Raw genomic sequence first — 26845 nt, 5'->3', positions numbered from 1 at the left:
CCACAGGAATGCTGGCCCATGTTGATTCCAATGCTTCCCACAGTTGTGTCAAGTTGTCTGAATGTAATTTGGGTGGTGGACCATTCTTGATACACATGGGAAACTGTTGAGTGTGAAAAACCCAGCAGCGAAGAAGTTCTTGGCACACTCAAACCGGTGCGTCTGGCACCTACTACCATAACCCGTTCAAAGGCACTTAAATATGTTGTCTTTCCCATTAACCCTCTGAATGGCACACATACACAATCCATGTCTCAATTGAATCAAGGCTTAAAAATCCTTCCTTAAACTGTCTCCTCCCCTGATTTGAAGTAGATTTAACCAGTGACATCAATAAGGGATCATAGCTTTCACCTGGATTCGCCTGGTCAGTCTATGTCATGGAAAGAGCAGGTGTTCCTAATGTTTTGTTCACTCAGTGTATATCAGTTGGCTGCGTCCTTGTGACATTACCTGGTCAGGTGAAAAGCATGAAATGTCAACATCATGACATTTTTTACATTTTTGTATCATTCCACAACAAGGTTCTAAATGTTGTTTGGCAAATGATTTGAGTTGTGCAACTTTGTGTTGATAAAACAAAGTGTATCTTTCTTTTTCACTTTCACTCTTTTTGAGTGTCGTGGCACATCATACAACAACTAAATAACCTAATCTATTTATGGTGTATGAATGGGTAACAGATGGTGGACAGGATTTCTTTGTGGCGTCTGAAAATGTATCTGATTATAAAAAAAATGTGATTCATTGTACAGAGCGGTCTCCTAGCAGCCAGAGACGCATCTTCCGAACTGGGAACTGACCAATAGCGGGATTGTGGGCATACCAAATTGGGACGTTATGAGGGGTGAATGAAATACCATGCTTTGAAAGAGATGCAATATTTACAATGTGTAGTCCTAATCTAAAGAAATATCATCGCATATATCCTTAAAAACACAGATATGTATGAAACTGGTACGATTTTTTTTTTTTTTTGTATCCTTGAAGACAAATTACAGCGTGCTTTTTTTTTTATATTGCCAGTGAATGATCTTGAGTTGGTATCTTCCACGCCAAAGTTGAATTCCCATATCAAACCACGCGATCTACAACCACACCGATATTGACTTTCTATTCCGTTATCATATTCATCTTGAAATCCCTTTACAGATACATAATTTTACTGTAACTAGCTAGCTAAATAATCGGGAAAGATTATCCTAACAAATTGATAAACCACTCAGAAGCCCATTGTGAGTAAATGATCTACGTTTATTTATACGCATTCAAATTCAGCTCGCTTAAACCAGAATGAATGGCATAGCCTAGGCATGGGTCTCTTTATCTAGAAAGTTGGGTTCTTGAACAATATTATTTTTCATGCAACAAAAACGTTAAGATGTTTTTGTGATCGTACAACTTTCCCCCAACAAATTGACTCAAGAGAAACGTGTAAAATAAGTCTTTATATGTTGTTGTCCTTTGTGATGAAACAGGTGTGTCTGCCAACTTACTTGTGGGACTGGATAGGTGACCTGTGTGCCTGGTGGATCACAGAAGTAGGCTAATTCCAAACCTTACTTTATGATGTGTTCTATGTGACTTCAACCCTTCAATTGGCATATTAATCCTAAATCATTTTCTCAAAGATTGACAGAGCCATGGGGTCCAAGAAACCCAAAGGTCATCACAGTTAGATTTTTAATTTAAAAAAAAATCTGGCATCTGTCTGGAGGCCTATGTTTAATTCCCAGAAATCAGTAGAGAGGCGTTATGGGCGTTACCTCCACGGAGGGTATTAGGTGGGTAGCTAATGAATGGGGTGTGGGGGACTAGGCTTGGCTTACTTCTCATTGTCCCCGTTGGTTTATTTACACACTGGTTTCTGTGTAAGGGCTAAAGTTCCCTTCGGAAAAAGAAGCCAGGGTTGGGAGATATTGTCCAGGAAGCAGTGGTCCTTTCCTGTATTGCCCTGGTTACTGGCTGCTCTTCCTTTGAAATGAAATCAGGACCTTGTCTCAGAGTAAACTCCATGTTGTCATCAGAACTTGTGTTTTTGTCTGAGCCAGAAATCAGGAACAGGGATTTATGTGGTGCAGCATACTGAATGCTGCTCTACTTTTGAATGAACTGGCCATTACTGATGCTGCTCGCTCAGGTGAAGACATTAAATATGTAATGCTTACATGTTAAAATCCATTGGAAAAGTAACCATGGCACATTCCATGTGTAATGTCAAACAGGGACATTCAACAGTTGTCTGTCTAATAACAACAAACCTCTTCCTTGTCATTTTCTTTCTTAATAATTCCCACCGGAATTCTCACCATTGTTTGCCGTCTTGAAAAACCTGCTGACTACTTTCTCAATAGTGGTGAGACTGGATACCAACGTATGTTCTCTTAACCTTTACTTAGGTCCCGTTGAGACCAAGGTCTCTTTTTCAACAGAGACTCCGAGCTTTACACAGGTACCCCCACATCAAAGCTTTATTACACCATGGTACACACAGACAAGTTCTAGCAGTGCATCGATATGGATGTTCTTTAGAATTCAGTATTGGCAGAGCACTAAACTGAGTCACCAGCAATCCCCTCACACTTCAATCCTACTGGGTGTTTGAGTCATTTTCCCTAGGAAGTTGGATTTGCACGCTCACTTGTGTTTTAAGAGAGGTCAATTGTTGTACTTTATTTAGTAGTGAATTGTATCAACAGGTGTATCCCTCTTCACACATATCTCTGGTCTGTCTGTCTGTCTGTCCCAAATCCAGACAGATTGATGTCAGTAGTTTTATGGGTAACGTTACAGTTAGTCTGGTAAAAAGCATGAGCTGACCCAAGACCAATATCTTTTTTGTAGAGGTGCTGACTAACGGAGAGTAAACTGTAGAAAAAGTCACACACTATACATGTTCCTGTCCCAACTATTTAAAGGGTCAACCTAACCAACGTTATTTAATGGGTAAACCTAACCAACGTTATTTAATGGGTAAACCTAACCAACGTTATTTAATGGGTAAACCTAACCAACGTTATTTAATGGGTAAACCTAACCAACGTTATTTAATGGGTAAACCTAACCAACGTTATTTAATGGGTAAACCTAACCAACGTTGTTTAATGGGTAAACCTAACCAACGTTATTTAATGGGTAAACCTAACCAACGTTGTTTAATGGGTAAACCTAGCCAACGTTATTTAATGGGTAAACCTAACCAACGTTATTTAATGGGTAAACCTAACCAACGTTATTTAATGGGTAAACCTAACCAACGTTATTTAATGGGTAAACCTAACCAACGTTATTTAATGGGTAAACCTAACCAACGTTATTTAATGGGTAAACCTAACCAACGTTATTTATTGGGTAAATCTAACCAACGTTATTTAATGGGTAAACCTAACCAACGTTATTTAATGGGTCAACCTAACCAACGTTATTTAATGGGTAAACCTAACCAACATTATTTAATGGGTCAACCTAACCAACGTTATTTAATGGGTCAACCTAACCAACGTTATTTAATGGGTAAACCTAACCAACGTTGTTTAATGGGTAAACCTAGCCAACGTTATTTAATGGGTAAACCTAACCAACGTTATTTAATGGGTAAACCTAACCAACGTTGTTTAATGGGTAAACCTAACCAACGTTGTTTAATGGGTCAACCTAACCAACGTTATTTAATGGGTCAACCTAACCAACGTTATTTAATGGGTCAACCTAACCAACGTTATTTAATGGGTCAACCTAACCAATGTTATTTAATGGGTCAACCTAACCAACGTTATTTAATGGGTCAACCTAACCAACGTTATTTAATGGGTCAACCTAACCAACGTTATTTAATAGGTAAACCTAACCAACGTTTCAGCAGTGCCTTGAATAGCTACACAGATAGAATGACATGTTGTCTTTGGGGTTACATCGTCTACCAGACCAGATTGCATAATATCAAAATGTAATTAACAATCTGGGTTAGTGCAGTTATTACACTTCTTGTTTGGAACCGCACCAGATAACCTTCTGGCCTATGAGCTCAGACTTGATTAAAAAAGAGACGACATCAAATTGTAATTTACTAAAACGCAGTTCTCTGCTCCACTTTACATAGCAGGAAAGGGATGTAGTAGACTATCAGAAAGAGTTTTGGGTGGTTTGTCTGTTTTTGGGATGGGACAGGAAAACTCCCACATTGCTGGTGGGGTAGTAGCTTTGTAAAGATGTTAGTGAGTTCTCTCAGGGGCTGACTCGGTGTCAGGTTGCCCTGTTCTCTGACTAATTCTGGTTGTTGTCAGTGCTGCTGCTGACTATATCTGCTGCTGACTATATCTGCTGCTGACTATATCTGCTGCTGACTATATCTGCTGCTGACTATCTGCTGCTGACTATCTGCTGCTGACTATATCTGCGTTATCTACCATGTGATGAGATCGGCTTACGTTGCCAGCCAAGTAATCCACCAGTCCACACACCACCTCCACAGCATTATGCAACTTCATTTAAACCAAACTCTCAGATTTAAATAACAGATTGTTAGTGAGCATATGCACACACTCACACCATGCCACCCGTAAAACATCCAAACAAACTCCAACGCTGCCCTTTCCAAATGATTTGTTGTGATTACTATGGGGTCTGATGACCCCTCACCCTCCCAATAGGAACACTTTGGAATGGGGTCAGACTGACTCTCTGCATGTGAGGGCACTTGGCACTGAGCTGAGGAAGGGTAAAAACGTGTCGGGCCAGTGGATCTCGTCGGTCACTAGTAACTTCTCAGCGCATTTTTGCCTTCCAGTTCAACATTTACCTGCTCTATCGCAATCTACCATTGAAAACTATTGACGACTACATGTGGAAAAGTCATACTATTTGTATTTGAGCAATATGATTGACTGTTCATTCAAGCACCACCACGCTCCCACGAGCCACAATTTCTCGAGCATGCGAGCAGTACAGAAGTTGATACTTCACACCAATGATTTATATATACACTAGATGATCGATAGAGGGGCACTGTGTCGAAGCCACCGTGCCTCCATCTTGGTACTCCCTCATGTTGTAAAGAATTTTAAAATGTTTTATTTCACCTTTATTTAACCAGGTAGGCTTGTTGAGAACAAGTTCTCATTTACAACTGCGACCTGGCCAAGATAAAGCAAAGCAGTGCAACACAAACAACAACACAGTTACACATTGAATAAACAAACATACAGTCAATAATACAATAGAAAAAGTCTATATACAGTGTGTGCAAATGAGGTAGGATAACGGATGTTAGAATGTTTAGAAAGCAATAGAAATGTATTTATTAATGTCTATATTTGTTTTTTGCCACATTTATTAAATGAAAGACACCTTAAATTAATGCATACTTTACAATTATATTATGTTATCTAAACGTAAAATGGAAAAAATATATAAAAACATTTTCCTTACAGTTAATATTTTTTTTTCTGTCGTTGAAACATTTAATTGAAATAGCGTAGAATTCCATTCATTCCTATGGAGGGCCCCTCTTCCTGGGGAGTGCCAATATGGCCGACCAATGGCTTCAAAGCCTCTCAATGGCCAATACATAGGCATCAGCAATCCAGAGTTTATATAAATTGGTGGTTCACACAGCACATGCAAGCTGTCCTCCCTGAGCAAAAAGAATCGCCCCTCAATCTATTCGCTGAGCTTATTTATTTTAGAGAAAGGGATTTACAAAAGTAAACCGTCAATAGTGAACATACTAGAAAATATACTAGCTACTGTTGATAGTCTACAAAATTAAAGCTACAAAAATACACTTGAACATTTGTTTTGGCTAGCCTATCGAACCCAGGTCTACATCTTTTGGAACACAATTGTCTTAAAGGGGCAGCGCCCTATTTTTGAAAAGAACTCTCTAAATGACATCCTTTTACAAAAATGTATGCAAATAAATAATACACTAAATACCACCCCACTCAGTTTGAAGTTGTCTTTGCATCTCTCTTTTCTTGCGTCAGAGGTAAGCCAAACAGAAGTTAGGAGTATGGTAGTGATGATGACATGCCAAATGGATAGCTAAAGCTTTGACGCTGAAGACCGCACAAGATAACTGAGGGTATTTTTGTCCTGACTTTTGCTATCTACTGAACAATAATAAAAAATCAATTCTGTTTTCAGTTATGCATTGAAGATGATTTTGTGTGGGAAACAAGTCACAGGTACATTTACATTACATTTTTTATTTTTTTTTATTTTTTACATTTTAGTCATTTAGCAGACGCTCTTATCCAGGGCGACTTACAGTAGTGAATGCATCCATTTCATGCATTTTTTTGTTTTACTGGCCCCCCGTGGGAATCGAACCCACAACCTTGGTGTTGCAAACACCATGCTCTACCAACTGAGCCACAGGGAAGGTCCCCTTGTCTTGATCATTTTTCAGGTCTTGCGTTTCTAGGTGCACGTTTCCCCCTTTGCCTCCCGTTTCAGTGTTTTAACTTGCGACTCGTGATATTATGTGCTAGAACAAGATGCTAGAGGCCGTGCCAACTTTGACCAAGATCACAATCATTCACCGACACTAGGGACAGACAGACTTCTCTTGTCTGATTCTCTGGTGTTTTGAAATACTGTTCAGCTCCAGGTCTGTGAGGAATGTGTGTAGGATCTCTCGTGTCTGCTCTGCTCTTCACCTTCCAAAGACAATCCTCCAGTCCAGATGGAGGCTGCAACCTTCCCTTCTTTCATTACCAAAGGGGCCGCTGACCAACTGAGCTGTGTGGTTTAAACAGTGAGCTGTGTGGGTTTAAACAGTGAGCTGTGTGGGTTTAAACAGTGAGCTGTGTGGTTTTAAACAGTGAGCTGTGTGGTTTTAAACAGTGAGCTGTGTGGTTTTAAACAGTGAGCTGTGTGATTTTAAACAGTGAGCTGTGTGGTTTAAACAGTGAGCTGTGTGGGTTTAAACAGTGAGCTGTGTGATTTTAAACAGTGAGCTGTGTGGTTTTAAACAGTGAGCTGTGTGGTTTAAACAGTGAGCTGTGTGGTTTAAACAGTGAGCTGTGTGGGTTTAAACAGTGAGCTGTGTGGGTTTAAACAGTGAGCTGTGTGGGTTTAAACAGTGAGCTGTGTGGGTTTAAACAGTGAGCTGTGTGGGTTTAAACAGTGAGCTGTGTGGGTTTAAACAGTGAGCTGTGTGGGTTTAAACAGTGAGCTGTGTGGGTTTAAACAGTGAGCTGTGTGGATTTAAACAGTGAGCTGTGTGGTTTAAACAGTGAACTGTGTGGTTTAAACAGTGAGCTGTGTGAGCTGCTCTGTGTTATTGGTTCACGCTGTATCTCCTGGGTTCAAAGTGGGAGTCGGACCATTAGGATAGTAAACCTTAGAGCTAAGCGGGGAGTCAACTCTCCATGGCAACCATTCACATCTTATGAACTTGTGCTATTGTGCAAAGTATCTCTTCACTTGTTGTTTTGGCTGTATTTGTGCCAGAGGCTTTGTAGAGGTTTATCTCTCAAAAGAATGGTCATACTGTAATCAACTGGCAGTGTGTGCTGCTGTTACAACACCTGTGACTGTTCACCTTGTGGGTCTGTTGCAGTTCATTGACCCTGATAAGCCAACTGAAAGACATTTGAATTTTTAACTGTAGTTTATCATAGGCACATTTACAGTGAATGCAAATGTGAGTAGATAACAAGGTACTTTTTATTGCATCATTATAGTGCTGTTGTGTTTCAGGTCTTTTTCATTTCTCCATAGTTAGCTGAATAGAGACTGTGGCCATTTAGTTCAGTACTTGTGTGTGTGACAGCAGAGACATGGTGAGAGAGGTTAGAGACATGGTGAGAGAGGTAGGACCAGTTAGAGACATGGTGAGAGAGGTAGGGTCAGTTAGAGACATGGTGAGAGAGGTAGGACCAGTTAGAGACATGGTGAGAGAGGTAGGACCAGTTAGAGACATGGTGAGAGAGGTAGGACCAGTTAGAGACATGGTGAGAGAGGTAGGACCAGTTAGAGACATGGTGAGAGAGGTAGGACCAGTTAGAGACATGGTGAGAGAGGTAGGACCAGTTAGAGACATGGTGAGAGAGTTAGGACCAGTTAGAGACATGGTGAGAGAGGTAGGGTCAGTTAGAGACATGGTGAGAGAGGTAGGGTCAGTTAGAGACATGGTGAGAGAGGTAGGACCAGTTAGAGACATGGTGAGAGAGGTAGGGTCAGTTAGAGACATGGTGAGAGAGGTAGGGTCAGTTAGAGACATGGTGAGAGAGGTAGGACCAGTTAGAGACATGGTGAGAGAGGTAGGGTCAGTTAGAGACATGGTGAGAGAGGTAGGGTCAGTTAGAGACATGGTGAGAGAGGTAGGGTCAGTTAGAGACATGGTGAGAGAGGTAGGACCAGTTAGAGACATGGTGAGAGAGGTAGGACCAGTTAGAGACATGGTGAGAGAGGTAGGGTCAGTTAGAGACATGGTGAGAGAGGTAGGGTCAGTTAGAGACATGGTGAGAGAGGTAGGGTCAGTTAGAGACATGGTGAGAGAGGTAGGACCAGTTAGAGACATGGTGAGAGAGGTAGGGTCAGTTAGAGACATGGTGAGAGAGGTAGGACCAGTTAGAGACATGGTGAGAGAGGTAGGACCAGTTAGAGACATGGTGAGAGAGTTAGGACCAGTTAGAGACATGGTGAGAGAGGTAGGACCAGTTAGAGACATGGTGAGAGAGGTAGGGTCAGTTAGAGACATGGTGAGAGAGGTAGGGTCAGTTAGAGACATGGTGAGAGAGGTAGGGTCAGTTAGAGACATGGTGAGAGAGGTAGGGTCAGTTAGAGACATGGTGAGAGAGGTAGGACCAGTTAGAGACATGGTGAGAGAGGTAGGACCAGTTAGAGACATGGTGAGAGAGGTAGGGTCAGTTAGAGACATGGTGAGAGAGGTAGGGTCAGTTAGAGACATGCTGAGAGAGGTAGGGTCAGTTAGAGACATGGTGAGAGAGGTAGGACCAGTTAGAGACATGGTGAGAGAGGTAGGACCAGTTAGAGACATGGTGAGAGAGGTAGGACCAGTTAGAGACATGGTGAGAGAGGTAGGACCAGTTAGAGACATGGTGAGAGAGGTAGGACCAGTTAGAGACATGGTGAGAGAGGTAGGACCAGTTAGAGACATGGTGAGAGAGGTAGGGTCAGTTAGAGACATGGTGAGAGAGGTAGGACCAGTTAGAGACATGGTGAGAGAGGTAGGGTCAGTTAGAGACATGCTGAGAGAGGTAGGACCAGTTAGAGACATGGTGAGAGAGGTAGGGTCAGTTAGAGACATGGTGAGAGAGGTAGGGTCAGTTAGAGACATGGTGAGAGAGGTAGGACCAGTTAGAGACATGGTGAGAGAGGTAGGACCAGTTAGAGACATGGTGAGAGAGGTAGGGTCAGTTAGAGACATGGTGAGAGAGGTAGGACCAGTTAGAGACATGGTGAGAGAGGTAGGGTCAGTTAGAGACATGGTGAGAGAGGTAGGGTCAGTTAGAGACATGGTGAGAGAGGTAGGACCAGTTAGAGACATGGTGAGAGAGGTAGGGTCAGTTAGAGACATGGTGAGAGAGGTAGGACCAGTTAGAGACATGGTGAGAGAGGTAGGCCAGTTAGAGACATGGTGAGAGAGGTAGGCAGTTAGAGACATGGTGAGAGAGGTAGGCAGTTAGAGACATGGTGAGAGAGGTAGGCAGTTAGAGACATGGTGAGAGAGGTAGGGTCAGTTAGAGACATGGTGAGAGAGGTAGGACCAGTTAGAGACATGGTGAGAGAGGTAGGACCAGTTAGAGACATGGTGAGAGAGGTAGGACCAGTTAGAGACATGGTGAGAGAGGTAGGACCAGTTAGAGACATGGTGAGAGAGGTAGGACCAGTTAGAGACATGGTGAGAGAGGTAGGACCAGTTAGAGACATGGTGAGAGAGGTAGGACCAGTTAGAGACATGGTGAGAGAGGTAGGGTCAGTTAGAGACATGGTGAGAGAGGTAGGACCAGTTAGAGACATGGTGAGAGAGGTAGGGTCAGTTAGAGACATGGTGAGAGAGGTAGGACCAGTTAGAGACATGGTGAGAGAGGTAGGACCAGTTAGAGACATGGTGAGAGAGGTAGGGTCAGTTAGAGACATGGTGAGAGAGGTAGGACCAGTTAGAGACATGGTGAGAGAGGTAGGACCAGTTAGAGACATGGTGAGAGAGGTAGGACCAGTTAGAGACATGGTGAGAGAGGTAGGACCAGTTAGAGACATGGTGAGAGAGGTAGGACCAGTTAGAGACATGGTGAGAGAGGTAGGACCAGTTAGAGACATGGTGAGAGAGGTAGGACCAGTTAGAGACATGGTGAGAGAGGTAGGACCAGTTAGAGACATGGTGAGAGAGGTAGGACCAGTTAGAGACATGGTGAGAGAGGTAGGACCAGTTAGAGACATGGTGAGAGAGGTAGGACCAGTTAGAGACATGGTGAGAGAGGTAGGACCAGTTAGAGACATGGTGAGAGAGGTAGGGTCAGTTAGAGACATGGTGAGAGAGGTAGGACCAGTTAGAGACATGGTGAGAGGTAGGACCAGTTAGAGACATGGTGAGAGAGGTAGGACCAGTTAGAGACATGGTGAGAGAGGTATGGTCTTGCTTGGGAATGCGTGAGTCTGATCTGTGGTGCGTGCGTGCATTAACTCAAAATAATATTTACAACTACAAATAACAGTATCTGTAGGAACCCTGTGTTTATCAATGTGAATATCAACTTTACCTCTTCAGGATGCTTTTGTGGCACAGTCAATGCCAGGCAGGGCTACGGGCCATAAGGTCGATGCCAGGCAGGGCTACGGGCCAGGCGAGCCAGCGGGCTCGGGCCAGGGTCGGCCAGGCAGGGCTACGGGCCATAAGGTCGATGCCAGGCAGGGCTACGGGCCAGAAGGTCGATGCCAGGCAGGGCTACGGGCCATAAGGTCGATGCCAGGCAGGGCTACGGGCCATAAGGTCGATGCCAGGCAGGGCTACGGGCCAAAAGGTCGATGCCAGGCAGGGCTACGGGCCAGAAGGTCGATGCCAGGCAGGGCTACGGGCCATAAGGTCCATGCCAGGCAGGGCTACGGGCCAAAAGGTCGATGCCAGGCAGGGCTACGGGCCATAAGGTCGATGCCAGGCAGGGCTACGGGCCATAAGGTCCATGCCAGGCAGGGCTACGGGCCATAAGGTCCATGCCAGGCAGGGCTACGGGCCATAAGGTCCATGCCAGGCAGGGCTACGGCCCAGAAGGTCGATGCCAGGCAGGGCTACGGGCCTTAAGGTCGATGCCAGGCAGGGCTACGGGCCATAAGGTCGATGCCAGGCAGGGCTACGGGCCATAAGGTCGATGCCAGGCAGGGCTACGGGCCAGAAGGTCGATGCCAGGCAGGGCTACGGGCCATAAGGTCCATGCCAGGCAGGGCTACGGGCCAAAAGGTCGATGCCAGGCAGGGCTACGGGCCAGAAGGTCGATGCCAGGCAGGGCTATGGGCCATAAGGTCGATGCCAGGCAGGGCTACGGGCCATAAGGTCGATGCCAGGCAGGGCTACGGGCCATAAGGTCGATGCCAGGCAGGGCTACGGGCCATAAGGTCCATGCCAGGCAGGGCTACGGGCCATAAGGTCCATGCCAGGCAGGGCTACGGCCCAGAAGGTCGATGCCAGGCAGGGCTACGGGCCATAAGGCCTATTTAGGCTATAGTCTTTGAAGCGTTATGGGTTCGAGTTGCCCTGGGAATTGTCGCTCAGATCTGAGAGGATTATTCGTTAAGCCCTTTCAACCTCAGCTAAAAAAAATTATACAAAAAATGGATCGAAATGAGAAATCTGATAGTGTAACTCTGGCTATCTGTTCATAAAGCAGACATTTTGTTATTGCAGATTTGTCCAAGACGGCTGGCGCTGTAGATGGATAGTCCATGTCGTAGGTCATTCTATTCAGCCCCTGCTGGAGAATACCAGTCATACACTCTGTTTAATCCTCTCTGACACCTACCTAGCAGCTGGCTAATGCAGGTGAAACAGGAGCAGGTGTTACATTGTTAGGGTACACGTTCAGCTAAACTGGAGTCCTGCTGCTCTCTGTGATCTGACTGGTCCTGCTGTTCTCTGTGATCTGACTGGTCCTGCTGCTCTCTGATCTGACTGGTCCTGCTGCTCTCTGTGATCTGACTGGTCCTGCTGCTCTCTGTGATCTGACTGGTCCTGCTGCTCTCTGTGATCTGACTGGTCCTGCTGCTCTCTGTGATCTGACTGGTCCTGCTGTTCTCTGTGATCTGACTGGTCCTGCTGCTCTCTGTGATCTGACTGGTCCTGCTGTTCTCTGTGATCTGACTGGTCCTGCTGTTCTCTGTGATCTGACTGGTCCTGCTGTTCTCTGTGATCTGACTGGTCCTGCTGTTCTCTGTGATCTGACTGGTCCTGCTGTTCTCTGATCTGACTGGTCCTGCTGCTCTCTCTGATCTGACTGGTCCTGCTGTTCTCTGTGATCTGACTGGTCCTGCTGTTCTCTGTGATCTGACTGGTCCTGCTGTTCTCTGTGATCTGACTGGTCCTGCTGTTCTCTGTGATCTGACTGGTCCTGCTGTTCTCTGTGATCTGACTGGTCCTGCTGTTCTCTGTGATCTGACTGGTCCTGCTGCTCTCTGATCTGACTGGTCCTGCTGTTCTCTGTGATCTGACTGGTCCTGCTGTTCTCTGATCTGACTGGTCCTGCTGTTCTCTGATCTGACTGGTCCTGCTGTTCTCTGTGATCTGACTGGTCCTGCTGCTCTCTGATCTGACTGGTCCTGCTGTTCTCTGTGATCTGACTGGTCCTGCTGTTCTCTGATCTGACTGGTCCTGCTGTTCTCTGATCTGACTGGTCCTGCTGTTCTCTGATCTGACTGGTCCTGCTGCTCTCTCTGATCTGACTGGTCCTGCTGTTCTCTGTGATCTGAGACAGTGGAGGATGTTATGTGGTGGGATACTGTCCTAACTAGACTAACGGTTTGTTTTGACATCAACTGACTGGATGTCTTTAAATCATGATGACATATGGGACTATTATATGTTTTGTAGTGTTGGTGTTCTTGACCTTTCACTGCAGAGTGCATACAGCTAGCCAGTGTTCAAGTGGAAAGACGGTGTTAGTTTCACTGTGCTGTGTCAGGAAAATAACATTCTACCCACAGAACCCTGTCCTTAACACTCCACCCTACATATAGTCTCCCATAAATAAGCAAGATGTGTGTATTATGAACTGTAAAAGAGAAGTACAGTAAAGCTCTGTCTCACAGGAAGCCATAAAGCCGCTGGTATGAATGTACTTGGGCATATACTCACGCAGGGCTATGTCACATAGCACAGTCCTTTCCAGGTATTCCCAGTAGGTCTGCCTCTGAAACACAGGCCTATCAGGCTGGAACGCAGGCCTATCAGGCTGGAACGCAGGCCTATCAGGCTGTAACGCAGGCCTATCAGGCTGTAACGCAGGCCAATCAGGCTGTAACGCAGGCCAATCAGGCTGTAACGCAGGCCAATCAGGCTGGAACGCAGGCCAATCAGGCTGGAACGCAGGCCTATCAGGCTGTAACGCAGGCCTATCAGGCTGTAACGCAGGCCTATCAGGCTGTAACGCAGGCCTATCAGGCTGTAACGCAGGCCTATCAGGCTGTAACGCAGGCCTATCAGGCTGGAACGCAGGCCTATCAGGCTGGAACGCAGGCCTATCAGGCTGGAACGCAGGCCTATCAGGCTGGAACGCAGACGCAGGCCTATCAGGCTGGAACGCAGACGCAGGCCTATCAGGCTATCAGGCCTATCAGGCTGTAACGCAGGCCTATCAGGCCTATCAGGCTGTAACGCAGGCCTATCAGGCTGGAACGCAGGCCTATCAGGCTGGAACGCAGGCCTAACAGGCTGTAACGCAGACGCAGGCCTATCAGGCTGTAACGCAGGCCTATCAGGCTGTAACGCAGGCCTATCAGGCTGTAACGCAGGCCAATCAGGCTGTAACGCAGGCCAATCAGGCTGTAACGCAGGCCAATCAGGCTGTAACGCAGGCCAATCAGGCTGTAACGCAGGCCAATCAGGCTGTAACGCAGGCCTATCAGGCTGTAACGCAGGCCTCGCAGGCCTATCAGGCTGGAAGGCAGGCCTATCAGGCTGGAAGGCAGGCCTATCAGGCTGGAAGGCAGGCCTATCAGGCTGGAAGGCAGGCCTATCAGGCTGGAAGGCAGGCCTATCAGGCTGGCTCAGCAGGCCTATCAGGCTGGCTCAGCAGGCCTATCAGGCTGGCTCAGCAGGCCTATCAGGCTGGCTCAGCAGGCCTATCAGGCTGGAACGCAGGCCTATCAGGCTGGAACGCAGGCCTATCAGGCTGGCTCCGCAGGATATTCTCATCCATTTGCACATGATTTTCTTTCCTTTACCCATCCTTTTCTATAATGTTATGTCACTTCCTGTCCAGCAGACCAGAGGTGTGTTTCAGCATGAATGAAAGTGTATGTCCATTTAGTAGGTAAGAGTTCATTGTTTGTTCATGGGGTTTGTTAGGGACAAAGAAGGTGATTTTATGCTGGTTAAAAGGAATGCCTGCATTATATGACAGTTGACTGACAGTACTGAAATCCTACCCTGGCACAGTGGCACCATTCCCTTGTTCATCTGTCACAGGTCAAGGAAAATGTCTCCAACCTTTTAAAAAGGAAGTGGGGAAGAGAGTGTCAGAAAGTGTACGGGATGTCATGTGGCTGAGAGCAACAGTCCCTACGTCCTGCATCCAGAGTGGCTCTTCCTGATTCATGGCACAGGGCGGAGTGAGAGCAGGAGGAGGAGTGAGCCAGCTTTTAAAGGTTTGTCTTCAGACAGCACTCAGCACATGCTCACAAGACGCAGACTCATGATCTACATTCTCATAGCCAGCTTTTCACGTAGACGAGAGGAATCTTCAGTGTCGCAGGGAGTGTTCTGTTCCAGGTCTTTGAGAGTCCACTGAAGATTCCGTTCGTGAACACTCACAAGTAAGTAAACTAGGACTGTCTGAACGAGCAGATCAAACAGTCAGAGTTTAGACGTGGTTCGTGTCTGTGTGTTTTTATGGTAGGAGGCGTTGGTGCTCTGTTAGTTGAGGTAACCAAACTTTGACTCAAGGGAAATAACTTTTTGTACTGCAGACATGAACCTGACATTTATATTAACCAGAAGCACATTCCATTTGAAACTAACCTAGATACATTTGTTGTAAGTTGGCTGAACATATGTGGTTAAAAAAACAAAGCCTGTGCAGCCTTCTATCCATGAGGACACAGAGACCATCCATTCTCTCTGTGTCTTCTCGTCTCTGGCTCCTGTGGCCTCATTGTTGCTGGAATGTTCATAAAAATACTGGCCTTGATTATAACATTTGGCAACTCTGCTCGAAGACAATCCTCTCTCGCCTTAGTCGGGTGAAAGTATGTATGGCAGTGGAAGAATTTAAGTGTAAACACTTATCAACCATGCATTTCAGAATGAGCATGTTGAAAGCTAATCATGCGGTTGATAATGATGTAGCTAGGACAGTTGTAATACTGAACGGGGATAATGTAGCTTTAAGTCAGATCCACAGGTTGGCTGGTGGTCTCTGCTACCAGCCTGTGTATAGACTCGTGTGTGTACAGTGCATTTGGAAAGTATTCAGACCCCTTGACTTTATCCACATGTTGCTACATTACAGCCTTAACTCATATTGATGAAGCAAAAACAGGTTCAGACATTTTTTGCACAAGTCAAAATTATTATTTTTTTTTTACATAAGAATTCAGACTTTTTACTCAGTACTTTGTTGAAGCACCTTTGGCAGTGATTACAGCCTCAAATCTTCTTGGGTATGATGCTACAAGCTTGGCACACTTGTATTTGTGGAGCTTCTCCCATTTTCTGCAGATCCTCTCAAGCTCTGTAAGGTTTTTATAAAAACCTGTTTTTGCTTTGTCATTATGGGATATTGTGTGTAGATTGATGTGTAAAAATAATAATGTAATCAATTTTAGGATAAGGCTGTAACGTAACAGCATGTGGAAAAAGTCAAGGGGTCTGAATATTTTCTAATGCACTATAGAGGTTGTAATATCCTCAGGCCGCCAGTTAAAACAAACAAACTGCCCCACTCTCTCCTGGGCATTTTGGACTTTGAGAGGCTCTCTGCCTGCCTATGGCAAAACAACCTGGGATTCCAGGGGTTAATCATTGGATGATGATAGATGTGTGTGTCTGGGGGAAAGTGGGGTTCTCTGGCAAAGCCAATAGGAGGCACCAGCTGGTGACTCAGCCTGGCCACTCTCTCCTCCAGAATCACATCTCTGTGATTACTGGGTGACTGACTGGCTGGCTGGCTGGCTGACTGGCTGGCTGGCTGGCTGGCTGGCTGGCTGGCTGGCTGGCTGGCTGACTATGGGTATGTTTGTGATTGTGTCCGTGCCTGCATATCTTTGTAATGCATTCATTGCTCTGTGCTCCCTTTCTCTCTCCTCTTAGGCTGAGCTACCACAGTAAATAGCTGTGGAGTTGTCTATACTGTGTTACCTAAGATTAGCAGTCCTGGGGACAGAGCCCTAGGGTTAGGGATTTCAGAGGAACATGAATGATTGTGAGCAGTATGATGATAGATTGAGCTGGAGCACTATTAGGGTAATTTAGGAATATGTTGAACACTGTCTAATCGTCAGGCGTTTGCAGGTGACGCAGAGTTGAGGGCAAAGGTTACGTCACAAAGCCTGTGTCAATATCATGACTGATGAGAGTTTTTGAGCTATTCTCTTTTAATGTTTTTGTTCTAGTGGGCTAATGTGGACAAATGGCAGATCTCAGTGTCTGTATGTTTAGCTCCACCAGGGATTTAGCTCCACCAGGGATTTAGCTCCACCAGGGATTTAGCTCCACCAGGGATTAGCTCCACCAGGGATTTAGCTCCACCAGGGATTAGCTCCACCAAGGATTTAGCTCCACCAGGGATTTAGCTCCACCAGGGGTTTAGCTCCACCAGGGGTTTAGCTCCACCAGAGTTTTAGCTCCACCAGGGGTTTAGCTCCACCAGGGGTTTAGCTCCACCAGGGGTTTAGCTCCACCAGGGGTTTAGCTCCACCAGGGGTTTAGCTCAGCTCCACCAGGGGTTTAGGTCCACCAGGGGTTTAGCTCCACCAGGGGTTTAGCTCCACCAGTCCCTTCTCTCCTGTACCCTCCCATACCACTTTTCAGCCTGCATTTACATAACAACTCTGAACCTTAACACCTTCACACAAAGCAACAGTTTTGACTGATGCAGAGGTTGTTAATCCTGTTCACCCCAGGGCTTTAGTGTCCTGATAGAAACACAATAACACTAGAGATGTATTAACATGAAACTGGTGGGCCGTTGGTGTGGGGGTTAAGACTACCATGTGTGTACCGATCTACCTCTGAATGCCACTAGCCATTGCTTCAGGAGGAGATGGATAGCCGAGGGTGGGTAGTTGTTGGTCTGTGTTGGTGGGTTGTGTTTCGACACCTCCCTTCTTAGTGCACAGTATTTGGTATTCATGGCCGTATCGCTGGCTGGGGCCACAGATAACAAAGCGAGTGGATTTGAGGATAATACCATCAGTTAGGATGGGTTTGAATGGGCAGGAGGCAGCGGCACCGTCTAGGGAGGAAAGATTAACCCTCTGTTTTATCACCAGGAACAGCAGAGGTTTATCCTCATTACCACCTGAACAATGAGACTCATTTGTTGGTGTGATTACACCCAGTATGCTAACCATACAAGAATGTTAATCACACAATAGCATGAGTGTACCAGTTAACTGGGCAGTTGATTAGGTCAGGAGTGAGAAAAGGAGATTGGGGGGGGGGGGGGAGCAGTTACTAAGTCTCTCGTCTGAACAAGAATCTGGGTTGACTGGGTTCTGGAAAGATCTCCGTCTGTCTGTGTGAGATTTGTCTTGCCTTTGACCAGGCGCTGCAGTGTTGGAGTGTTTGACAGTGTCCTGTCCTTGTGTGTCTGTCTCTGGCCTGTAGGGCTGCAGCATGCCTGTGTTTGGAGAGCTCCACAGTAGCTCTGGATGTGAATGATGACTTGGTCAGGTAAAGCCCAGACACTAGAGAGCCTGCCTGCCTGCCAGCCTGCCACTTCACCCAGTCAACACTCTGCCTGAGCAACTGGGCCAGCTATTAAAAGACCTGCCTCTTCGGGACAGCAGTGTGTGAGGAGAGACTGAGCTACACGAGACAATTCAACCTTGTTTTATGTGCCAATATCATGATTATAGTCATGTCCTTTTTGTGTGGGGACTGACATCTACATTTCGCCATAACTTGTCCTCTTCTGTCCTCTCCCCATGCTTCAACATAACGTGTCCTCTTCTGTCCTCTCTCCATGCTTCAACATAACGTGTCCTCTTCTGTCCTCTCTCCATGCTTCAACATAACGTGTCCTCTTCTGTCCTCTCCCCATGCTTCAACATAATGTGTCCTCTTCTGTCCTCTCCCCATGCTTCAACATAACGTGTCCTCTTCTGTCCTCTCCCCATGCTTCAACATAACGTGTCCTCTTCTGTCCTCTCTCCATGCTTCAACATAACGTGTCCTCTTCTGTCCTCTCCCCATGCTTCAACATAACGTGTCCTCTTCTGTCCTCTCTCCATGCTTCAACATAACGTGTCCTCTTCTGTCCTCTCTCCATGCTTCAACATAACGTGTCCTCTTCTGTCCTCTCCCCATGCTTCAACATAACGTGTCCTCTTCTGTCCTCTCTCCATGCTTCAACATAACGTGTCCTCTTCTGTCCTCTCCCCATGCTTCAACATAACGTGTCCTCTTCTGTCCTCTCTCCATGCTTCAACATAACGTGTCCTCTTCTGTCCTCTCTCCATGCTTCAACATAACGTGTCCTCTTCTGTCCTCTCCCCATGCTTCAACATAACGTGTCCTCTTCTGTCCTCTCCCCATGCTTCAACATAACGTGTCCTCTTCTGTCCTCTCTCCATGCTTCAACATAACGTGTCCTCTTCTGTCCTCTCCCCATGCTTCAACATAACGTGTCCTCTTCTGTCCTCTCCCCATGCTTCAACATAACGTGTCCTCTTCTGTCCTCTCTCCATGCTTCAACATAACGTGTCCTCTTCTGTCCTCTCTCCATGCTTCAACATAACCTGTCCTCTTCTGTCCTCTCTCCATGCTTCAACATAACGTGTCCTCTTCTGTCCTCTCTCCATGCTTCAACATAACGTGTCCTCTTCTGTCCTCTCTCCATGCTTCAACATAACGTGTCCTCTTCTGTCCTCTCTCCATGCTTCAACATAACCTGTCCTCTTCTGTCCTCTCTCCATGCTTCAACATAACCTGTCCTCTTCTGTCCTCTCCCCATGCTTCAACATAACGTGTCCTCTTCTGTCCTCTCCCCATGCTTCAACATAACGTGTCCTCTTCTGTCCTCTCTCCATGCTTCAACATAACGTGTCCTCTTCTGTCCTCTCTCCATGCTTCAACACCGTTGCTGAACTTTTCTTACTGATTATTTGCTGACTGTCTGCGTACAGTAACCATTCAACTCCAAAATGTGTATATCCATCCCTTCTCCTGACTGGTAGAATCAGGGTCATGTGATATTTCACGTGATTCTTTTATAACAGGATGTAGCTAGATTAGCGAAGGCATTTACTACTGGGACTCTAATGTCTATTTGGGTGGAGATTTCTTCTTTAGTTTGTGACATACAGAGGAGGACAGGAGCAGTGTGAGGTGAGTTACAGTAATGTGAGCTGCCTGGTGCCTGCCAGCCCTGCTTCCTCTCTGATGCTACTGGGAGACAGCAGGGCTTTAAAAAGATTCATACAAAATTGACGGATGAATATGGTCATGCTGATGATGATAATGACGATGATGAGGGGAAAGAGATGAACCCAGAATAACTTAGTGTGATGTAATCTGGGAGTTTGATGGTGGAACTGTAATGAAAAAAAAACGGAATTGCTTTTCAATTCCTTTGAAACTGGGGATCAAGAAAAGAGGAGAACTAAGTGGTGGATGAGAGCTGTAATCTGCTGTGAGACCAGAACAGCAATGGAGCAATTATCTTGTTTCTCCAGTCATGCATTAGGAGTATTAAAAAAGGCTCATGGTTACCAGGAAGCGTGTTTGTTGTACTGGGATTTAGAGGAGCAGGTTTGGTGTTGTGGAGAGGATATAAAACCTCTTTATATCCACTGCCTTGACAGTTTTGACCTGCCCATATTTCATCACAAAGACTTTCTCTCACTGTCTGTCTTGTGGTGTTGAACAAAGAGCAGGACAAGTGGAGTAATTGAGGAAGTTGAAATGTTTTCAGAAGATCCTGCTGTGTTTGATGCTACTGAATGTAAAATATTGCAGCTGTTTCACCCACTTTCTCTCTCTCCTTTTTAAACATTTTTCTTCTCCCTTTCAAGTAATTTAATTTGAATGAAAATTCAGTCTGTGTTTTGTTGTCAGTGGGGGAGGGGTGCAATTGGTCAGAATCCTTTGACTACAGCCAATAGCCGTGCAGCTCCCACCCTCCGCCCCTCCTCCCTGCCCTGCTGAGATTCCCAGTCTGGCCTGTGATTGGCTGCTGTGGGACCCTGTCAGCCAGAGGCTGTGAGCGTGTTTAGGGGAGGAGTCAGATGGCATATTAAAGCTGGGCTGTCTGCTCTCCTTTCCTTTAGTGTGCTCCTGTGTGCTTGTGTTAATGTGGAGCAGTAACATTACAGGGAGTCCTATCGGTCTGACACGGTCTTCCTCGCTCTGTCTCTCCTCTCCAGGAGCCCTGCTGGAGCATCACTCCAGGAACCCTGGGAATCTGTGGCGCTGCCAGTTGATCTGCTGTTTGAGGATAGTGGGAGGACCGGACAGACGGAGCAGGATCAGGAAATTGAGTTGCTCAGACAGTCTGACAGGTTTCTGCTGTGTGATTTAGTTAAAGGGACCAAGCAGCAGCTGCCACACCAGGATATGCCCCCATTGGGTCACTGAGCCGGACTGATGTGGTGTGCGAGCCATGGTGACTCTGTCCCACAAGTAGCCTTTCAGTGAGGAAGACTGTGAAGAGGATAGGTAATAGACCAGGGGGACGACGTGGAGAAAGGAGGAAGAACAGCAGAAAGATAACCAGTAAGATAGTTAAAGGTGGCCTTGGGTGGGAGGGAGAAGAGGAGACCGGGGGATAAAAGGGGGAATAGAAAATTCCTATTTCTTTCTGCTTTAGGACATTTGAGAGCACAAAAAGGACGTTGAACATTACCATCTCACCCTCTTTTCCTGACGCTCTGTTCCTCCTTCACAGCTCCAGAATGCCTGTAGAGACCCTCCGGCCCTCAGACGGGCGTCTGGCAGGGGTCCCCTTCACATCAGCCATGCCTTTCCGTATCCTCAACAAGGGACCTGACTACTTCCGCCGGCCCGCGGAGCCTGGAGCCCGTAAGCTGAGCGCGGTGGAGCGTCTGGAGGCGGACAAGGCCAAGTATGTGAAGAGCCAGCAGGTGGTGCTCACCAGGCAGGAGCCTGTCAAACCACCCATCATCCGCAAGCCTCTGCTGTCCCCGGGCATGATGCTGCAGTGTCGGATCAACGCCCCCCCGGCCCGCAAGGTGCCCCGGCGGCCTGCCGACTCAGAGAACGGAGGAGGGACAGGAGGGGTAGGGTGGCGGAGGGGACCACCTCTTAACCTGGAGATCCTCAACAACCTTATCAACAACGTGTGTGATGGACCCCTTCTCTGCTCCCCATCTTCCGTCCCCTCCTCGCCCTCCACCTCCTCTCCTTCATCTGGGGGGAACAGCACAGGGAATGGACTCTCAGCCGACCAGGAGAGGAGCAATCGAGTCCTGAGCAACCTTAAACCTGTTAATAACTGCAACACCTCCTCCTCCACCACCTCCACCTCTTCCACCTCCTCTCCCCTCAACAGCAACAACAACAGCCAGACCTGCCCTGCCGAGCCCAGCCACCGGCCGCCCCCTGTCCCAGCACGGGGCATCAGGGTGGGGGTGCCAGCGCCCTACAGCTCTCCTAACTCGGTGACGGTGCGCAGGGTGGATGTGAGGCCCCAGGCTGAGCCGAGGAAGCCCCAGAGGACCCTGTTTCAGCCTCAGATCAAGCCCAGACAGACTTCCCAGCCCCAGGTGGCTCAGCTCCAGGCCCCATCACCACCACCCTCACAGCAGGCCAAGCCCCTCACCCCCACCCAGGCTTTGCCCTCTCCACCAACCTACCTGCCTCCCAGCCCCATGCTGATCCGGGCGGGCATGATGCCCCCAGCCTCCCCTGCTTTCACTCGCCTGTCCTCAGCCAGCTCCAGGGGGTCTCGGCCCGGCTCGGCCCGGAAACACCCCTCCCTACATCGCTCCAAGTCTGACCTGAGCGACCGGTACTCACGAGCCACAGCCGACCTGGAGCGCTTCTTCAACTACTGTGGGCTGCACCCAGAGGAGGTAGAGGGCATGGGGGGAGTGGAGCGCTTCGCCAGGGCCAGCTCAGACATTGTGTCTGTGTCCAAGCTGCGCAGCGCCAGCACCCTCAGCTCTGAGTGTGAGCAGGCGCGGGAACAAGGGGAGGTGGAGGGCGAGGAGGGTTCTGCCCGACTCGGGGAGCGTGTCCCCTACGGAATCTCAATCATCGAGAGGAACGCTCGTGTCATCAAGTGGCTATACGGGATCCGGCAGGCGCGTGACGCTGTGTCCAACGTTTAGAGGAAAGAGACAGGAGGGGGAGGCTCTGGAATGATACCCAGGCCTAGAGGAAAGAGACAGGAGGGGAGGCTCTGGAATGATACCCAGGCCTAGAGGAAAGAGACAGGAGGGGGAGGCTCTGGAATGATACCCAGGCCTAGAGGAAAGAGACAGGAGGGGGAGGCTCTGGAATGATACCCAGGCCTAGAGGAAAGAGACAGGAGGGGGAGGCTCTGGAATGATACCCAGGCCTAGAGGAAAGAGACAGGAGGGGAGGCTCTGGAATGATACCCAGGCCTAGAGGAAAGAGACAGGAGGGGAGGCTCTGGAATGATACCCAGGCCTAGAGGAAAGAGACAGGAGGGGGAGGCTCTGGAATGATACCCAGGCCTAGAGGAAAGAGACAGGAGGGGGAGGCTCTGGAATGATACCCAGGCCTAGAGGAAAGAGACAGGAGGGGAGGCTCTGGAATGATACCCAGGCCTAGAGGAAAGAGACAGGAGGGGAGGCTCTGGAATGATACTCAGGCCTAGAGGAAAGAGACAGGAGGGGAGGCTCTGGAATGATACCCAGGCCTAGAGGAAAGAGACAGGAGGGGGAGGCTCTGGAATGATACCCAGGCCTAGAGGAAAGAGACAGGAGGGGAGGCTCTGGAATGATACCCAGGCCTAGAGGAAAGAGACAGGAGGGGAGGCTCTGGAATGATACTCAGGCCTAGAGGAAAGAGACAGGAGGGGAGGCTCTGGAATGATACCCAGGCCTAGAGGAAAGAGACAGGAGGGGAGGCTCTGGAATGATACCCAGGCCTAGAGGAAAGAGACAGGAGGGGAGGCTCTGGAATGATACCCAGGCCTAGAGGAAAGAGACAGGAGGGGGAGGCTCTGGAATGATACCCAGGCCTAGAGGAAAGAGACAGGAGGGGGATGTTCTGTATTGTGTTGCCTTGCGGCATGTATAGTATCATTTCTTAGAAGAGAAGAAGGACCAGAAATCACACTCCTCTCTAAACAAATATTGAAAGCAATAATGGCAGTGGTAGAAATGACTGAATGCTGAGGGTGATGTTGACCAGATGCTGTGGTTCCTGCTGTCACTGTCAGTCTGAAATACAGGTACTTCACAGGCTGTGTTTAGAGTCCAGAGCCCTGTTCTCTCTACACAGGGGTCCAGACCCTGTTCTGTCTACACAGGGGTCCAGACCCTGTTCTGTCTGCACAGGGTTCCAGGGCCCTGTTCTTTCTGCACAGGGGTCCAGACCCTGTTCTCTCTGCACAGGGGTCCAGACCCTGTTCTCTCTGCACAGGGGTCCAGGGCCCTGTTCTCTCTGCACAGGGGTCCAGGGCCCTGTTCTGTCTACACAGGGGTCCAGACCCTGTTCTGCTGCACAGGGGTCCAGGGCCCTGTTCTGTCTGCACAGGGGTCCAGGGCCCTGTTCTCTCTGCACAAGGGTCCAGACCCTGTTCTGTCTGAATTTACAGAATCTAATGATGCAATAAAAGGCTCTGGATGTTTCACAGCTCTCACATATTCAGGTGTGTGTGTGTGTGTGTGTGTGTGTGTGTGGTGTGTGTGTGTGTGTGTGTGTGTGTGTGTGTGTGTGTGTGGGAGAGCAAGAAAGACTAGAACTTCATTGATACTGTGAAACATGAAAGCTTCCATAAAAGAACCCGTTTTTCTTTCTTGTAACCTTGGCTGTAAGACTGTTAATTAATACTGTTGATGTTGCTGTCAAGCATGCAAGTGAAAGTAAATATATGTCCTCATCTCAACAAAGCACGATCACCCATACTCACGACTCACAGTTGAAACAGACGTGTTCAGGTCAGTGATAGTATCGTCTATAGCTGTGTACTGGGTCGGCGTTTTCTGTACCGCAACTGAACACGGTCTCTAATCAAACATGGCTGCGTTGGTCCAGTTAGTCTCTGTTTATTCAGTGAACAAGGTATATGTCTGGACACGGATAACAAAGACAGACTTGTGATGAGAGGATGGTTGAGGTAAGTGTAGGGTGGATGAGTAGGCTGCTGTCTGGGGTTGGAGGAGAGACACACGACTCAATGGAAGAGGGATCAGGACAGTAGGTCTAGTGAGACAGGTTGATACAGGAAAGCGTGTGAGACAGGTTGATACAGGAAAGAGTGTGAGACAGGTTGATACAGGAAAGAGTGTGAGACAGGCTGATACAGGAAGAGTGTGAGACAGGCTGATACAGGAAAGAGTGTGAGACAGATTGATACAGGAAAGAGTGTGAGACAGGTTGATACAGGAAAGAGTGTGAGACAGGTTGATACAGGAAAGAGTGTGAGACAGATTGATACAGGAAAGAGTGTGAGACAGGTTGATACAGGAAAGAGTGTGAGACAGGCTGATACAGGAAAGAGTGTGAGACAGGCTGATACAGGAAAGAGTGTGAGACAGATTGATACAGGAAAGAGTGTGAGACAGGCTGATACAGGAAAGAGTGTGAGACAGATTGATACAGGAAAGAGTGTGAGACAGGTTGATACAGGAAAGAGTGTGAGACAGATTGATACAGGAAAGAGTGTGAGACAGATTGATACAGGAAAGAGTGTGAGACAGATTGATACGGGAAAGAGTGTGAGACAGGTTGATACAGGAAAGAGTGTGAGACAGGTTGATACAGGAAAGAGTGTGAGACAGGTTGATACAGGAAAGAGTGTGAGACAGGTTGATACAGGAAAGAGTGTGAGACAGATTGATACAGGAAAGAGTGTGAGACAGGTTGATACAGGAAAGAGTGTGAGACAGGCTGATACAGGAAAGAGTGTGAGACAGGCTGATACAGGAAAGAGTGTGAGACAGATTGATACAGGAAAGAGTGTGAGACAGGCTGATACAGGAAAGAGTGTGAGACAGATTGATACAGGAAAGAGTGTGAGACAGGTTGATACAGGAAAGAGTGTGAGACAGATTGATACGGGAAAGAGTGTGAGACAGGTTGATACAGGAAAGAGTGTGAGACAGATTGATACAGGAAAGAGTGTGAGACAGGTTGATACAGGAAAGAGTGTGAGACAGGTTGATACAGGAAAGAGTGTGAGACAGGTTGATACAGGAAAGAGTGTGAGACAGGTTGATACAGGAAAGAGTGTGAGACAGATTGATACAGGAAAGAGTGTGAGACAGATTGATACAGGAAAGAGTGTGAGACAGATTGATACAGGAAAGAGTGTGAGACAGGCTGATACGGGAAAGAGTGTGAGACAGGTTGATACAGGAAAGAGTGTGAGACAGATTGATACAGGAAAAGTGAATTATTTCTAAAGGGAACAGAAGGTGTTTTAGAAGGTTCTGCGTGTACTCGACATAGTCTACTGAAATGGACCAATATTTATTTTTTAAATGTAATTTGAAGTTACAAACTATTGTAATATTCAACAACCAGTGCATAGCGTTAAAAATGTGTACAAAAGTGCAATCTGATCATATCTATGTGAACATGCACATACAAACACACACATCTAGGCACCAGCCACTGTCAGCCAGCCACACAACATGAATGTGAATGTTGTGTGTAACTGAATGCTGAAGTACGTGTGATGATTGTATAATATGTACTCTGCTCTGTGGGAAAGAAAAGGAGGGAAGACTATTTATTAATTCGACTTCCTGTTCCTCTCAGGGGAGACAGACGGAGGGCTTAGCCATGGTCTGGTGTTATGACGATGTGGGTCCGGGCCTGAGCTCCATGGTCTGTGATGATGTACTGTTGAGTTCAACACTGTCTGGCTGCCCAAAGAAAAGTCAAGCTATGCTGCAACATGGTGTCTTTCTTAACATGTCAATAAAGAATAATGTTGTTTTAAAAAAAAAAAGAAGGTATTTCCCTGGTCAGTATTTGATGTGATATTATACACCAGAGGAAGGTGTCCTCTCTTTTCTTCCTGAGGTGGTCCAGTGCTGGTTGTTGTAAAATATAGCTTTATGATATGGAAATGTGAAGTGCACATTTGGACTCTCAGGTGTAATGCACCATAACGTTGGATGCCAACCACCAATAAGCCCAACAGAAGAAGAAGAGGCGGGGACGACCAATGGTAGCAAGCTATAGCTAGTACACAGAGTGTCCTTCGCCCCCGCCACTGTCTGTTAACGGCAGGCTGGAGCGAAGGACACTGTCTACCTCAGATAAGACTTTTATTTCCATTTTGAG

General features: G+C 47.2%; 1 protein-coding gene across 4 annotated transcripts; it reads left to right on the top strand.

Moving 5' to 3' along the window:
• The first annotated feature begins 1084 nt into the window (after positions 1-1084).
• On the top strand, positions 1085-26510 carry LOC106566438 (protein FAM110A). 4 transcript variants are annotated; one of them, XR_006758492.2, is made up of 4 exons: positions 14714-14991; positions 20764-21112; positions 21285-23780; positions 26315-26510. XR_006758492.2 is itself a non-coding variant. In XM_014134470.3 (3 exons), the coding sequence occupies exon 3, from the start codon at positions 21292-21294 to the stop codon at positions 22687-22689; it is 1398 nt and encodes a 465-aa protein (XP_013989945.1). In that variant the 5' UTR covers positions 1085-1235; positions 20764-21112; positions 21285-21291; the 3' UTR covers positions 22690-24225. The 4 variants fall into 4 exon arrangements, 3 of the variants coding, with proteins under 3 accessions (XP_013989945.1, XP_013989949.1, XP_013989944.1); XM_014134470.3 differs by lacking the exons at positions 14714-14991; positions 26315-26510 and adding an exon at positions 1085-1235 and having other exon boundaries at positions 21285-24225; XM_014134469.3 differs by lacking the exon at positions 26315-26510 and having other exon boundaries at positions 21285-24225.
• Positions 26511-26845: the final 335 nt, after the last annotated feature.

Source organism: Salmo salar, chromosome 13, assembly GCF_965601325.2.
Source record: "Salmo salar chromosome 13, fSalSal1, whole genome shotgun sequence".
In the NCBI taxonomy this organism is placed as follows: domain Eukaryota; kingdom Metazoa; phylum Chordata; class Actinopteri; order Salmoniformes; family Salmonidae; genus Salmo; species Salmo salar.
Note: the sequence above shows the minus strand (reverse complement) of the source record. Positions and strands in the feature narration are given on the sequence as shown.

What these genes read in the sequence shown, in the direction of transcription:
- LOC106566438 (XM_014134470.3), top strand. Translation starts at nt 21,292, where the DNA reads ATGCCTGTAGAGACCCTCCGGCCCTCAGACGGGCGTCTGGCAGGGGTC.